This window comes from Heptranchias perlo, unplaced genomic scaffold, assembly GCF_035084215.1.
Source record: "Heptranchias perlo isolate sHepPer1 unplaced genomic scaffold, sHepPer1.hap1 HAP1_SCAFFOLD_1204, whole genome shotgun sequence".
NCBI classification, from domain to species: domain Eukaryota; kingdom Metazoa; phylum Chordata; class Chondrichthyes; order Hexanchiformes; family Hexanchidae; genus Heptranchias; species Heptranchias perlo.
Genome location: NW_027138434.1, coordinates 670 through 16,527, shown reverse-complemented (window position 1 = coordinate 16,527; position 15,858 = coordinate 670). Strand labels below are relative to the sequence as shown.

The 15,858-nt window shown below is 57.0% G+C and overlaps 1 protein-coding gene across 1 annotated transcript; it reads right to left on the bottom strand.

Moving 5' to 3' along the window:
• Nucleotides 1-374: 374 nt before the first annotated feature.
• LOC137308108 (mitochondrial carnitine/acylcarnitine carrier protein-like) lies at nt 375-14,366 on the bottom strand. Its single transcript, XM_067977021.1, has 6 exons — nt 14,223-14,366; nt 12,606-12,723; nt 10,632-10,704; nt 9,729-9,838; nt 5,589-5,713; nt 375-1,311 (listed from the first exon to the last, which is right to left on the bottom strand). Exons 1-6 carry the CDS (start codon nt 14,349-14,351, stop codon nt 1,249-1,251), a joined length of 618 nt encoding a protein of 205 aa, XP_067833122.1. The 5' UTR covers nt 14,352-14,366; the 3' UTR covers nt 375-1,248.
• Nucleotides 14,367-15,858: the final 1,492 nt, after the last annotated feature.

The window sequence follows — 15,858 nt, the reverse complement described above, 5'->3', positions numbered from 1 at the left end:
TCCCCGGTGCCCTGGTCGTTTATCACGCCGCTGTTTGTGGGATCTTGCTGTGCACACTGCTGCGTTTCCTACATTACAACAGTGACTACGCTTCAAACAAAGTACCTCGTTGGCTGTGAAACCCTTCGGGACGTCCTGAGGCGGTGAAAGGCGCTGGAGAAATGGGAGCTCCTTCTTTATTGACGTAAAATTTCGGAATAGTTACAGTGAAAGACACAGCGGCGTCATTTGGTGGTCACGGTGGGATAAGCTGAGATCTCTCCAGCATCCAGAGGCAGCAGCGACTCCCGTTAACCAAAAGGAAATCAGTCCGTTTCGTTCCAAGTTATGAACAAGGCCTCAACAGGACAAAACAGAGACAACAGAATTGCAATATTTGTTTATTTTTCTTGCTTTTTTTTTTAAGACGGGCTCTATCTCTCACAAACATGCACAGACAAACATGTACAGCTACAACAGAGGAGTCAATCCATGGCCTTTGAACCACATGTCTTGGTTTAGAGGGCCTCTCTCTCTCTCTCACATCGGAGTGAGAAGTCCCCACTCCAGATAATCCAGGCCCGACACTCCTCCCCGGTACTGAGGGAGCGCCGCACTGTCGCAGCTGAGGTCTTTCGGGACGAGACGTTAAACCGAGGGCCCCCTTCCGCCCTCTCGGGTGGGACGTAAAAGAGCCCGCGGCCGCAGAGGAGCAGAGTTGGGGGGGGGGGGGCGGGGAGGAGGGAGTTCTCCCCGGTGTCCCGGGGCCGATATTTATCCCTCGTCCATCACTTAAAAAAAAAAGCAGAGGTTCTGGTCATTTATCACGTTGCTGTTTGCGGCAGCTTGTCAGAACCCAGACCAGAGTGCGAGCTAAACCGGCGGCAAAGACAGAGCCAGGGCCTAGACCAAGAACAGGGCAACAAGGCCGCAACCAGCCACCAGAGCCTGGACTGGAGTGAGGAGTCGGCCTAGGCCCCACCCCAAACCCTCCCCCCACTCTTCGTTTGTACGTGAACCATCTTGGCTGTCGAAATACGGGCTTAGCTCGAAAACATGTAAACTAAAACGCAGACCGAGACAACTGAAATTAGTGCTAGGCTGTTAGGGAGTCGAGCGTCTTGCCCTCTTGGAGTTCGGTGTGATTTCCTCCCTCGGGGCGGACCGTTCCGGGTTAGTTAGCGGCGACAGACGTCGAACGCGGGAGGGGGGGCCCTCTCTCCCGGGCTGACTGCGGTCAAAAGGCGGCCAGGAGTCCGGGTCGCGACCTCAGGGCCTGGGGGACAGCCAGTCCAGGAACCCCATGCTCAGTTCGAAGCCCAGGAAACAGGCCTGTGGGTTAGAGGGGGAGCGTGAGGGGGGGCAAGCTTGAACATCAGTGCAACCAAAACCCTTCCCCACCCAAGACGTTCAGGCCAGGAAGTTACGCTAAACCTTCGTGAATCGCTGGGTTAGGCCTCAGCTGGGTCCAATTCTGGGCACTTTAGGAAGGATGTCAAGGCCTTGGAGAGGGTGCAGGAGAAGATTTACCGGAATGGTTCCAGGGATGAGGGACTCCAGTTATGCGGAGAGACCGGAGAATCTGGGATTGTTCTCCTCAGAGCAGAGAAGGTTAAGGGGAGATTTAATCGAGGTGTTCAAAATCATGAAGGGATTCTGATCGAGTAAATAAGGAGAAACTGTTTCCAGTGGGCAGGAGGGTCGGTAACCAGAGGACGCAGATTTAAGATAATCGGGAGAAGAACCAGAGGGGGAGATGAGGAGAATTTTTTTTACGCAGCGAGTTGTTCTGATCTGGAATTCACTGCCTGAACGGGCGGTGGAAGCAGATTCAATAATAACTTTCAAAAGGGGAATTGGAGAAATACTTGAAAAGGGGAAAAAAATTACAGGGAAAGAGCACGGGGGGTGGGAGTAATTGGATAGCTCTTTCAAAGAGCCGGCACAGGCACGACGGGCCGAGTGGCCTCCTCCTGCGTTGTCTCATTCCATCCCCTGGGCCGGAGTCGCTGCAATTGCGTCCAGTTTTTTGGCCAGCCCACCTCAGGAAGGACATATTGGCCAATCGGAAAGCGAACAGACTCTTCCTTACCCTGTAGTGCGCTGTTTAAATAGACTCTGTAGACTGTTTGCTGCAGTGCGCTGTTTAAATAGACTCTGTAGACTGTTTGCTGTAGTGCGCTGTTTAAATAGACCCTGTAGACTGTTTGCTGTAGTGCGCTGTTGAAATAGACTCTGTAGACTGTTTGCTGCAGTGCGCTGTTTAAATAGACTCTGTAGACTGTTTGCTGTAGTGCGCTGTTTAAATAGACTCTGTACACTGTTTGTTGCAGTGTGCTGTTTAAATAGACTCTGCAGACTGTTTGCAATAGTGTGCTGTTTAAATAGACCCTGTAGACTGTTTGCTGTAGTGTGCTGTTTAAATAGACCCTGTAGACTGTTTGCTGTAGTGTGCTGTTTAAATAGACTCTGTAGACTGTTTGCAATAGTGTGCTGTTTAAATAGACTCTGTAGACTGTTTGCAATAGTGTGCTGTTTAAATAGACTCTGTAGACTGTTTGCTGCAGTGTGCTGTTTAAATAGACTCTGTAGACTGTTTGCTGTAGTGTGCTGTTTAAATAGACTCTGTAGACTGTTTGCAATAGTGTGCTGTTTAAATAGACTCTGTAGACTGTTTGCTGTAGTGTGCTGTTTAAATAGACTCTGTAGACTGTTTGCTGCAGTGTGCTGTTTAAATAGACTCTGCAGACTGTTTGCTGTAGTGTGCTGTTTAAATAGACTCCGTAGACTGTTTGCTGTAGTGCGCTGTTTAAATAGACTCTGTAGACTGTTTGCTGTGGTGCGCTGTTTAAATAGACTTTGTAGACTGTTTGCTGTGGGGTTTTTTTTATTCGTTCACGGGATGTGGGCGTCGCTGGCGAGGCCGGCATTTATTGCCCATCCCTAATTGCCCTTGAGAAGGTGGTGGTGAGCCGCCTTCTTGAACCGCTGCAGTCCGTGTGGTGAAGGTTCTCCCACAGTGCTGTTAGGAAGGGAGTTCCAGGATTTTGACCCAGTGACAATGAAGGAACGGCGATATATTTCCAAGTCGGGATGGTGTGTGACTTGATGGGGAACGTGCAGGTGGTGTTGTTCCCATGTACCTGCTGCTCTTGTCCTTCTAGGTGGTAGAGGTCGCAAGTTTGGGAGGTGCTGTCAAAGAAGCCTTGGCGAGTTGCTGCAGTGCATCCTGTGGATGGTCCACACTGCAGCCACAGTGCGCCGGTGGTGAAGGGAGTGAATGTTTAGGGTGGTGGATGGGGTGCCAATCAAGCGGGCTGCTTTGTCCTGGATGGTGTCGAGCTTCTTGAGTGTTGTTGGAGCTGCACTCATCCAGGCAAGTGGAGAGTATTCCATCACACTCCTGACTTGTGCCTTGTAGGTGGTGGAAAGGCTTTGGGGAGTCAGGAGGTGAGTCACTCATCGCAGAATACCCAGCCTCTGACCTGCTCTCATAGCCACAGTATTTATATGGCTGGTCCAGTTAAGTTTCTGGTCAATGGTGACCCCCAGGATGTTGATTGTGGGGGATTCGGCGATGGTAATGCCGTTGAATGTCAAGGGGAGGTGGTTAGACTCTCTCTTGTTGGAGATGGTCATTGCCTGGCACTTATCTGGCGCGAATGTTACTTGCCACTTATGAGCCCAAGCCTGGATGTTGTCCAGGTCTTGCTGCATGCGGGCTCGGACTGCTTCATTATCTGAGGGGTTGCGAATGGAACTGAACACTGTGCAATCATCAGCGAACATCCCCATTTCTGACCTTATGATGGAGGGAAGATCATTGATGAAGCAGCTGAAGATGGTTGGGCCTAGGACACTGCCCTGAGGAACTCCTGCAGCAATGTCCTGAGGCTGAGATGATTGGCCTCCAACAACCACTACCATCTTCCTTTGTGCCAGGTATGACTCCAGCCACTGGAGAGTTTTCCCCCTGATTCCCATTGACTTCAATTTTACCAGGGCTCCTTGGTGCCACACTCTGTCAAATGCTGCCTTGATGTCAAGGGCAGTCACTCTCACTTCACCTCTGGAATTCAGCTCTTTTGTCCATGTTTGGACCAGGGCTGTAATGAGGTCTGGAGCCGAGTGGTCCTGGCGGAACCCAAACTGAGCATCGGTGAGCAGGTTATTGGTGAGTAAGTGCCGCTTGATAGCACTGTCGACGACACCTTCCATCACTTTGCTGATGATTGAGAGTAGACTGATGGAGCGGTAATTGGCCGGATTGGATTTGTCCTGCTTTTTGTGGACAGGACATACCTGGGCAATTTTCCACATTGTCGGGTAGATGCCAGTGTTGTAGCTGTACTGGAAGAGCTTGGCTAGAGGCGCAGCTAGTTCTGGAGCACAAGTCTTCAGCACTACAGCTGGGATGTTGTCGGGGCCCATAGCCTTTGATGTATCCAGTGCACTCAGCCGTTTCTTGATATCACGTGGTGCGCTGTTTAAATAGACTCTGTAGACTGTTTGCTGTGGTGCGCTGTTTAAATAGACTTTGTAGACTGTTTGCTGTAGTGCGCTGTTTAAATAGACTCTGTAGACTGTTTGCTGTAGTGCGCTGTTTAAATAGACTCTGTGGACTGTTTGCTGTAGTGTGCAGTTTAAATAGACTCTGTCGACTGTTTGCTGTGGTGCGCTGTTTAAATAGACTTTGTAGACTGTTTGCTGTAGTGCGCTGTTTAAATAGACTCTGTGGACTGTTTGCTGTAGTGCGCTGTTTAAATAGACTCTGTGGACTGTTTGCTGTAGTGCGCTGTTTAAATAGACTCTGTGGACTGTTTGCTGTAGTGCGCTGTTTAAATAGACTCTGTGGACTGTTTGCTGTAGTGTGCAGTTTAAATAGACTCTGTAGACTGTTAGCTGTAGTGTGCAGTTTAAATAGACTCTGTAGACTGTTAGCTGTAGTGTGCATTTTAAATAGACTCTGTAGACTGTTTGCTGTAGTGTGTAGTTTAAATAGACTCTGTAGACTGTTAGCTGTAGTGTGCAGTTTAAATAGACTCTGTAGACTGTTTGCTGTAGTGTGCAGTTTAAATAGACTCTGTAGACTGTTTGCTGTAGTGTGTAGTTTAAATAGACTCTGTAGACTGTTTGCTGTAGTGCGCTGTTTAAATAGACTCTGTGGACTGTTTGCTGTAGTGCGCTGTTTAAATAGACTCTGTGGACTGTTTGCTGTAGTGTGCAGTTTAAATAGACTCTGTAGACTGTTTGCTGTAGTGTGCAGTTTAAATAGACTCTGTAGACTGTTTGCTGCAGTTGGAAGAGACTCGTTTTAAATAGACTCTGTAAATAGACTTGGTTTGCTGTAAACTAGACTGTGTGCTGTGAGTCCTGCCACAAGTCCTGCCTCGCGTCCAACTCATTAGCTGACACAGTGGTGTCGATAGACCCTCCACCGTCTGCGCTCAAACGTGGGGAAGGGCCTGATCTGCTCGAGTGAGATGCAGCAAGAAAGTCCCGTCACTCCTGAAACCCAGGGAGGGAGTCCATGGCGTCGGGCGGGGGGGGGGAAGAGCCGGGCGGGGGGAGAAAATGAAAGAAACCGGTGGGTTGTTGTAAAGTCTTACCGCATTGGCAGGGAACGCCCGTAACATGACAGCGCTGAAGCCCTTGTACAGGGACCCAATTCCCTCCTCGCGGATCATCTTCCGGAGAACGTCCCGCAGCCCATCGGGATACATTGCATCGGGAGCTGGGTGAGAAGGGTCAAAGTTTATATCGACAACAGGAATTCTTTGCTTCAATTTATTTCGAACCAGGTTACCCCCTCGCCCACTCCCCTCCGCTCGTGACAGCGCTGTGGGGTCCCACAGACGCCGACTCTCCCTGGGGTACGGGTCCCACAGACACCGACTCTCGCCGGGGTACGGGTCCCACAGACACCGACTCTCCCTGGGGTACGGGTCCCACAGACACCGACTCTCGCCGGGGTACGGGTCCCACAGACACTGACTCTCACTGGGGTACGGGTCCCACACACACCGACTCTCACTGGGGTACGGGTCCCACACACACCGACTCTCACTGGGGTACGGGTCCCACACACACCGACTCTCACTGGGGTACGGGTCCCACACACACCGACTCTCACTGGGGTACGGGTCCCACAGACACCGACTCTCACTGGGGTACGGGTCCCACAGACACCGACTCTCACTGGGGTACGGGTCCCACAGACACCGACTCTCACTGGGGTACGGGTCCCACAGACGCCGACTCTCACTGGGGTACGGGTCCCCCAGACACCGACTCTCGCCGGGGTACGGGTCCCACAGACACCGACTCTCACCGGGGTACGGGTCCCACAGACACCGACTCTCACTGGGGTACGGGTCCCACAGACACCGACTCTCACTGGGGTACGGGTCCCACACACACCGACTCTCACTGGGGTACGGGTCCCACAGACACCGACTCTCCCTGGGGTACGGGTCCCACAGACACCGACTCTCACTGGGGTACGGGTCCCACAGACACCGACTCTCACTGGGGTACGGGTCCCACACACACCGACTCTCACTGGGGTACGGGTCCCACAGACACCGACTCTCACTGGGGTACGGGTCCCACAGACACCGACTCTCACTGGGGTACGGGTCCCACAGACACCGACTCTCACTGGGGTACGGGTTCCACAGACACCGACTCTCACTGGGGTACGGGTCCCACAGACACCGACTCTCGCCGGGGTACGGGTCCCACAGACACCGACTCTCACTGGGGTACGGGTCCCACAGACACCGACTCTCACTGGGGTACGGGTCCCACACACACCGACTCTCACTGGGGTACGGGTCCCACACACACCGACTCTCACTGGGGTACGGGTCCCACACACACCGACTCTCACTGGGGTACGGGTCCCACACACACTGACTCTCACTGGGGTACGGGTCCCACAGACACTGACTCTCACTGGGGTACGGGTCCCACAGACACCGACTCTCACTGGGGTACGGGTCCCACAGACACTGACTCTCACTGGGGTACGGGTCCCACAGACGCCGACTCTCCCTGGGGCACGGGTCCCACAGACACCGACTCTCACTGGGGTACGGGTCCCACAGACACCGACTCTCACTGGGGTACGGGTCCCACAGACACCGACTCTCACTGGGGTACGGGTCCCACAGACACCGACTCTCACTGGGGTACGGGTCCCACAGACACTGACTCTCACTGGGGTACGGGTCCCACAGACACTGACTCTCACTGGGGTACGGGTCCCACAGACACAGACTCTCACTGGGGTACGGATCCCACAGACACCGACTCTCACTGGGGTACGGGTCCCACAGACACCGACTCTCACTGGGGTACGGGTCCCACAGACACCGACTCTCACTGGGGTACGGGTCCCACAGACACCGACTCTCACTGGGGTACGGGTCCCACAGACACTGACTCTCACTGGGGTACGGGTCCCACAGACACCGACTCTCACTGGGGTACGGGTCCCACAGACACTGACTCTCACTGGGGTACGGGTCCCACAGACACTGACTCTCACTGGGGTACGGGTCCCACAGACACCGACTCTCACTGGGGTACGGGTCCCACAGACACCGACTCTCACTGGGGTACGGGTCCCACAGACACAGACTCTCACTGGGGTACGGGTCCCACAGACACCGACTCTCCCTGGGGTACGGGTCTCACAGACACCGACTCTCACTGGGGTACGGGTCCCACAGACACCGACTCTCACTGGGGTACGGGTCCCACACACACCGACTCTCACTGGGGTACGGGTCCCACAGACACCGACTCTCACTGGGGTACGGGTCCCACAGACACCGACTCTCACTGGGGTACGGGTCCCACAGACACCGACTCTCACTGGGGTACAGGTTCCACAGACACTGACTCTCACTGGGGTACGGGTCCCACAGACACTGACTCTCACTGGGGTACGGGTCTCACAGACACCGACTCTCACTGGGGTACGGGTCCCACAGACACCGACTCTCACTGGGGCACGGGTCCCACAGACACCGACTCTCACTGGGGTACGGGTCCCACAGACACTGACTCTCCCTGGGGTACGGGTCCCACAGACACCGACTCTCACTGGGGTACGGGTCCCACAGACACTGACTCTCCCTGGGGTACGGGTCCCACAGACACCGACTCTCACTGGGGTACGGGTCCCACAGACACTGACTCTCCCTGGGGTACGGGTCCCACAGACACCGACTCTCACTGGGGTACGGGTTCCACAGACACTGACTCTCACTGGGGTACGGGTCCCACAGACACCGACTCTCACTGGGGTACGGGTCCCACAGACACCGACTCTCACTGGGGTACGGGTCCCACAGACACCGACTCTCACTGGGGTACGGGTCCCACAGACGCCGACTCTCACTGGGGTACGGGTCTCACAGACACCGACTCTCACTGGGGTACGGGTCCCACAGACACCGACTCTCACTGGGGTACGGGTCCCACAGACACCGACTCTCACTGGGGTACGGGTCCCACAGACACCGACTCTCACTGGGGTACGGGTCCCACAGACACCGACTCTCACTGGGGTACGGGTCCCACAGACACCGACTCTCACTGGGGTACGGGTCCCACAGACACCGACTCTCACTGGGGTACGGGTCCCACAGACACCGACTCTCACTGGGGTACGGGTCCCACAGACACCGACTCTCACTGGGGTACGGGTCCCACAGACGCTGACTCTCACTGGGGTACGGGTCCCACAGACGCCGACTCTCCCTGGGGTACGGGTCCCACAGACACCGACTCTCACTGGGGTACGGGTCCCACAGACACCGACTCTCCCTGGGGCACGGGTCCCACAGACACCGACTCTCACTGGGGTACGGGTCCGACAGACACCGACTCTCACTGGGGTACGGGTCCCACAGACACCGACTCTCACTGGGGTACGGGTCCCACAGACACCGACTCTCACTGGGGTACGGGTCCCACAGACACCGACTCTCACTGGGGTACGGGTCCCACAGACACCGACTCTCACTGGGGTACGGGTCCCACAGACACCGACTCTCACTGGGGTACGGGTCTCACAGACACCGACTCTCACTGGGGTACGGGTCCCACAGACGCCAACTCTCCCTGGGGTACGGGTCCCACAGACACTGACTCTCACTGGGGTACGGGTCCCACAGACACCGACTCTCACTGGGGTACGGGTCCCACAGACACCGACTCTCACTGGGGTACGGGTCTCACAGACACTGACTCTCACTGGGGTACGGGTCCCACAGACACTGACTCTCACTGGGGTACGGGTCCCACAGACACCGACTCTCACTGGGGTACGGGTCTCACAGACACTGACTCTCACTGGGGTACGGGTCCCACAGACACCGACTCTCACTGGGGTATCGGATTGGCGGGGGGGGGGGGGGCGGGGGGAGGTGTTTGGGGGCGGAGGATGGATTCGGAGGGGTAACCAAAAGCAGAGATGGTCTCGAGGGGGAGCGGGTGGTCGGAGGGAATTGCGCAGAGCGGGAGCGAGGCGGCTGAAGGCACGGCTGCCAATGGTGGGTGGGGACGAGGTACGAGCGAGGTGAGGTGGGTGAGGGAGCCAGAACGCGGCAGCGAGCCTGCCACAGGGAGGCGGCGGCGCGGGGAAGGAAGGCGGGCTGCGTACTGACCAGAACCGCGGTACATCGCACCGTGACGGACCGGTGCCTACTCCCACCCTCCCTCACTCTCTCACGGACCTGTCTGGAAGCGGGATTTCAGCACGTCGGCCGGGATGGCCACGGCCCAGTTGCAGATTCCCGCCATCCCTCCGGCAAAGAGGATCCGGGGAATGCTCAGCTCGCTCACGCTGGAAGGAGAAAGTTAACAGTTGCAGTTGCGGCTTTGTTTCATTTCCTTATTCCTCATCCCCTGGTCCTCCACCCCCTTCAAACCCCCTTCGCTTCCCCTCAGATACCCAGTCAAGGGACATGGAACCGTAGAATGACACAGCAGGAGGCCATTCGGCCCTTCGTGCCCGTGCTGGCTCTTTGGAAAGAGCTATCCCATTAGTCCCACACTCCCCCCTCTGCTCTTTCCCCTGCAAATTTTCCCTTTTCAAGTATTTCTCCGATTCCACTTTTGAAAGTTATTATTGAATCTGCTTCCACCGCCCGTTCAGGCAGCGAATTCCAGATCAGAACAACTCGCTGCGTAAAAAAAAATTCCTCGTCTCCCCCTCTGGTTCTTTCCCCGATTATCTTAAATCTGCGTCCTCTGGTTACCGACCCTCCTGCCCACTGGAAACAGTTTCTCCTTATTTACTCCATCAAAAACCCTCGTAATTTTGAACGCCTCGATTAAATCTCCCCTTAACCTTCTCTGCTCTGAGGAGAACAATCCCAGTCCCTCATCCCTGGAACCGTTCTGGTAAATCACCTCCGCGCCCTCTCTAAGATTTTGACAACCGCCTGAAAGCGGCACTCACTGGATGGTGACCAGGAGCAGGAACCCTGGCTGACTTGCCCCCAATCTCCCCCCCCTTTACCCAGATCGGGTATGGTATCTGGGTCCCGTCCGAGGGGCCGCCAGTGTGAGAAGCCCTCCTTATAACAAGGCTTTTTAAAATGAAACAAGGAAATTTGTGTTTGACCCCCACTGACCTTTGACCCTCGGGGGTGAGGAAGTCCTTCAGCCACTCGTAGCTCAGGAAGTAGACTCCCGTCGCTGGGACATCTAACGTTACAGTAAAAGACCACGTCATTTGGACAATCTTGCAATTAGATAGCACCGTATCGGAACTCGAAAGCGCCTCAAAAGCAAGAAGCAATGCTGAAATTCAGGGACTTACAATTTAGCTTTGGGCTATTCGGCTTATGGAGGCTGCTCTATCCATTTAACCCCGCTCCCCCTGGCCTTTCTCCGGTACCCCGAAAACCCCTTGCTTGCCCAGCTAGTAGCCGCCTCCCCTTTAAACACCTCGGTCGATTTTCCAGCTGCCAACTCTGGCTGGACGTAATCCTGGAGGCCTCTTCACCTCGTGACCATCCTGCCGCCAACCGGCCCGCGCCCCACACACACCCGCCATTGGTCGCCCGGCACGTCCGTCCTTCATCGCCACGCCCCCGCCTTACCGGCCAATCGGGAAAGCCGAGAGACTCTTTGTTCCCCGATTGGATGACTCTTGACGATCAGTCGAACATCCCATGTCCGATATTTTTATAACCAAGAAACAAAAGTGTCCAAAGGAAATGTTATTAAAAAAAAACACAAGTTTTTAACGCCCTTGTAATTTCGCTCCTCTTGTGTTCTCGTGTCTTTTATTCCTGGAGACTCCAGGGCAACTCTGGAGAGTTGGCAACCCCGAATCTGTGTCCTGCAGGGAGTTCCACATTCCCGCAACCTCTTGTGGTGAAGAGAATTTTTTTCCCCCCCTGGATATACTGCTCCCCGGCTTCAACCAGAACGCCCCCCCCTCCTCTCTCCTCTTCTTCCAATAGCGGCCGTGGGATCTTTTACGTCCACCTGAGAGGGGCAGACGGGGGGCCTCGGTTTGACGTCTCATCCCGAAAGACGGCCCCTCCGACAGTGCGGCGCTCCCTCAGCACTGACCCTCCGACAGTGCGGCGCTCCCTCAGCACTGACCCTCCGACAGTGCGGCGCTCCCTCAGTACCGACCCTCCGACAGTGCGGCGCTCCCTCAGTACCGACCCTCCGACAGTGCGGCGCTCCCTCAGCACTGACCCTCCGACAGTGCGGCGCTCCCTCAGCACTGACCCTCCGACAGTGCGGCGCTCCCTCAGCACTGACCCTCCGACAGTGCGGCGCTCCCTCAGCACTGACCCTCCGACAGTGCGGCGCTCCCTCAGAACTGACCCTCCGACAGTGCGGCGCTCCCTCAGCACTGACCCTCCGACAGTGCGGCGCTCCCTCAGCACTGACCCTCCGACAGTGCGGCGCTCCCTCAGCACTGACCCTCCGACAGTGCGGCGCTCCCTCAGCACTGACCCTCCGACAGTGCGGCGCTCCCTCAGCACTGACCCTCCGACAGTGCGGCGCTCCCTCAGTACTGACCCTCCGACAGTGCGGCGCTCCCTCAGTACTGACCCTCCGACAGTGCGGCGCTCCCTCAGCACTGACCCTCCGACAGTGCGGCGCTCCCTCAGCACTGACCCTCCGACAGTGCGGCGCTCCCTCAGCACTGACCCTCCGACAGTGCGGCGCTCCCTCAGCACTGACCCTCCGACAGTGCGGCGCTCCCTCAGAACTGACCCTCCGACAGTGCGGCGCTCCCACAGTACTGACCCTCCGACAGTGCGGTGCTCCCTCAGTACCGACCCTCCGACAGTGCGGCGCTCCCTCAGCACCGACCCTCCGACAGGGCGGCGCTCCCTCAGCACTGACCCTCCGACAGTGCGGCGCTCCCTCAGCACTGACCCTCCGACATTGCGGCGCTCCCTCAGTACTGACCCTCCGACAGTGCGGCGCTCCCTCAGTACCGACCCTCCGACAGTGCGGCGCTCCCTCAGTACTGACCCTCCGACAGTGCGGCGCTCCCTCAGTACTGACCCTCCGACAGTGCGGCGCTCCCTCAGTACTGACCCTCCGACAGTGTGGCGCTCCCTCAGTGCACTTACCCCTCAGTAGTGTCAGGCCGGTGCCCTTGTAGACTCCCGCAACTCCGGACCCTCTGTACAGCTGTCTGACACAATCACCCGGTCCAGTGTACCTGGTGTCACCTGAGCTGGCCTGGATCTGGACGAAGGCATGAGGGAAAAATCAGCCTTAATGCAATGTGATGGAGACAGACTCAGTTGCACCTCAGCAGATGAACAAAGCAGCGTGCGTTATACAGTATAACACACCTGGCCTTGTAAAGAAAGAACCTGACTTTCTCCAGCCCCTTTCACCACCTCAGGACGTCCCAAAGCGTTTCACAGCCAGTGAAGTACTTTTTTTTTTTAAGTGTGCTCACTGTTGTCATGTAGGAAACGCAGCAGCCAATTTGCGCACAGCAAGATCCCACAAACAGCGATGTGATGAATGACCAGATCATCTGATTTTAGGTGTTGATTGAGGGATAAATATCGGCCCCAGGACCCCGGGGAGAACTCCCCCACCCTGCTCTTCTTCCAATAGCGGCCGTGGGATACACCCGAGAGGGCAGACGGGGGCCTCGGTTTAACGTCTCATCCTGAAAGACGGCCCCTCCGACAGTGCGGCGCTCCCTCAGTACCGACCCTCCGACAGTGCGGCGCTCCCTCAGTACTGACCCTCCGACAGTGCGGCGCTCCCTCAGTACCGACCCTCCGACAGTGCGGCGCTCCCTCAGTACTGACCCTCCGACAGTGCGGCGCTCCCTCAGTACCGGCACCGGGGGGAGTGTCGGGCCTGGATTACGGGGCTCGAGTGGGGGCTCGAAACCATCACTTGGTAAAAGAGCGTATCGGCTGGCTTGGCATGAGCAAGGGAGACATGCCAACAGTGTGAAAATATGGGAGATTAAAAGTGACAAACGGACACAGGCCCCCTTGGTCAGACTCGTCCTGGTGCCTTTTCCAAGTTCCTTGCTGGGAACTTCACTGGACCAGCCATATAAATACTGTGGCTACAAGAGCAGGTCAGAGGCTGGGTATTCTGCGGCGAGTGACTCACCTCCTGACTCCCCAAAGCCTTTCCACCATCTACAAGGCACAAGTCAGGAGTGTGATGGAATACTCTCCACTTGCCTGGATGAGTGCAGCTCCAACAACACTCAAGAAGCTCGACACCATCCAAGATAAAGCAGCCCGCTTGATTGGCACCCCATCCACCACCCTAAACATTCACTCCCTTCACCACCGGCGCACCGTGGCTGCAGTGTGGACCATCCACAGGATGCACTGCAGCAACTCGCCAAGGCTTCTTCGACAGCACCTCCCAAACCCGCGACCTCTACCACCTAGAAGGACAAGAGCAGCAGGCACATGGGAACAACACCACCTGCACGTTCCCCTCCGAGTCACACACCATCCCGACTTGGAAATATATCGGCCGTTCCTTCATTGTCACTGGGTCAAAATCCAGGAACTCCCTTCCTAACAGCACTGTGGGAGAACCGTCACCACACGGACTGCAGCGGTTCAAGAAGGCGGCTCACCACCACCTTCTCAAGGGGCAATTAGGGATGGGCAATAAATGCCGGCCTCGCCAGCGACCCTCAGAGGGGATTAAAAGAAAAAAGCGCCCGGGCCTCGCAGATTGAGGGAACCCACCTGCAGCAAACACTTGATCCTCTCCACGGGGGTCATGATGGCAGTGCTGAAAACGCCAGACAGCATTCCCGCCATGAACAGCTGGGTCCTCCTGGCACGGAGAGAGAAAGCAAAGAAGGAACTCCCCATCTCTCCAGCCCCTTTCACCACCTCAGGACGTCCCGAAGCGCCTCACAGCCAATGAAGTAGTTTTTTTTTTTGCGGTGTTGTAATGTAGGAAACGTGGCAGCCAAATTGCGCACAGCAAGATCCCACGGCCAATGCCATAAATGACCCAATCATTTTTTTTTAAAGTGAGGGATAAATATCGGCCCCAGGACACTGGGGAGAACTCCCCCTCCCCCCCCCCAACCTCCTTCTTCAAATAGTGGCCGTGGGATCTTTTATGTTCACCTGAGAAGGCAGACGGGGGCCTCGGTTTAACGTCTCATCCTGAAAGACGGCCCCTCCGACAGTGCGGCGCTCCCTCAGTACCGACCCTCCGACAGTGCGGCGCTCCCTCAGTACCGACCCTCCGACAGTGCGGCGCTCCCTCAGTACCGACCCTCCGACAGTGCGGCGCTCCCTCAGTACCGCCCCTCCGGCAGTGCGGCGCTCCCTCAGTACCGACCCTCCGACAGTGCGGCGCTCCCTCAGTACCGACCCTCCGACAGTGCGGCTCTCCCTCAGTACCGACCCTCCGACAGTGCGGCGCTCCCTCGGTACCGACCCTCCGACAGTGCGGCGCTCCCTCGGTACTGACCCTCCGACAGTGCGGCGCTCCCTCAGTACTGACCCTCCGACAGTGCGGCTCTCCCTCAGTACTGACCCTCCGACAGTGCGGCGCTCCCTCAGTACCGACCCTCCGACAGTGCGGCGCTCCCTCAGTACTGACCCTCCGACAGTGCGGCGCTCCCTCAGTACTGACCCTCCGACAGTGCGGCTCTCCCTCAGTACCGACCCTCCGACAGTGCGGCGCTCCCTCAGTACTGACCCTCCGACAGTGCGGCGCTCCCTCAGTACTGACCCTCCGACAGTGCGGCTCTCCCTCAGTACTGACCCTCCGACAGTGCGGCGCTCCCTCAGTACTGACCCTCCGACAGTGCGGCGCTCCCTCAGTACCGACCCTCCCACAGTGCGGCGCTCCCTCAGTACTGACCCTCCGACAGTGCGGCGCTCCCTCAGTACTGACCCTCCGACAGTGCGGCGCTCCCTCAGTACCGACCCTCCCACAGTGCGGCGCTCCCTCAGTACCGACCCTCCGACAGTGCGGCGCTCCCTCAGTACTGACCCTCTGACAGTGCGGCGCTCCCTCAGTACCGACCCTCCGACAGTGCGGCGCTCCCTCAGTACCGACCCTCCGACAGTGCGGCGCTCCCTCAGTACTGACCCTCCGACAGTGCGGCGCTCCCTCAGTACCGACCCTCCCACAGTGCGGCGCTCCCTCAGTACCGACCCTCCCACAGTGCGGCGCTCCCTCAGTACTGACCCTCCGACAGTGCGGCGCTCCCTCAGTACCGACCCTCCGACAGTGCGGCGCTCCCTCAGTACCGACCCTCCGACAGTGCGGCGCTCCCTCAGTACTGCCCCTCCGACAGTGCGGCGCTCCCTCAGTACCGACCCTCCGACAGTGCGGCGCTCCCTCAGTACCGACCCT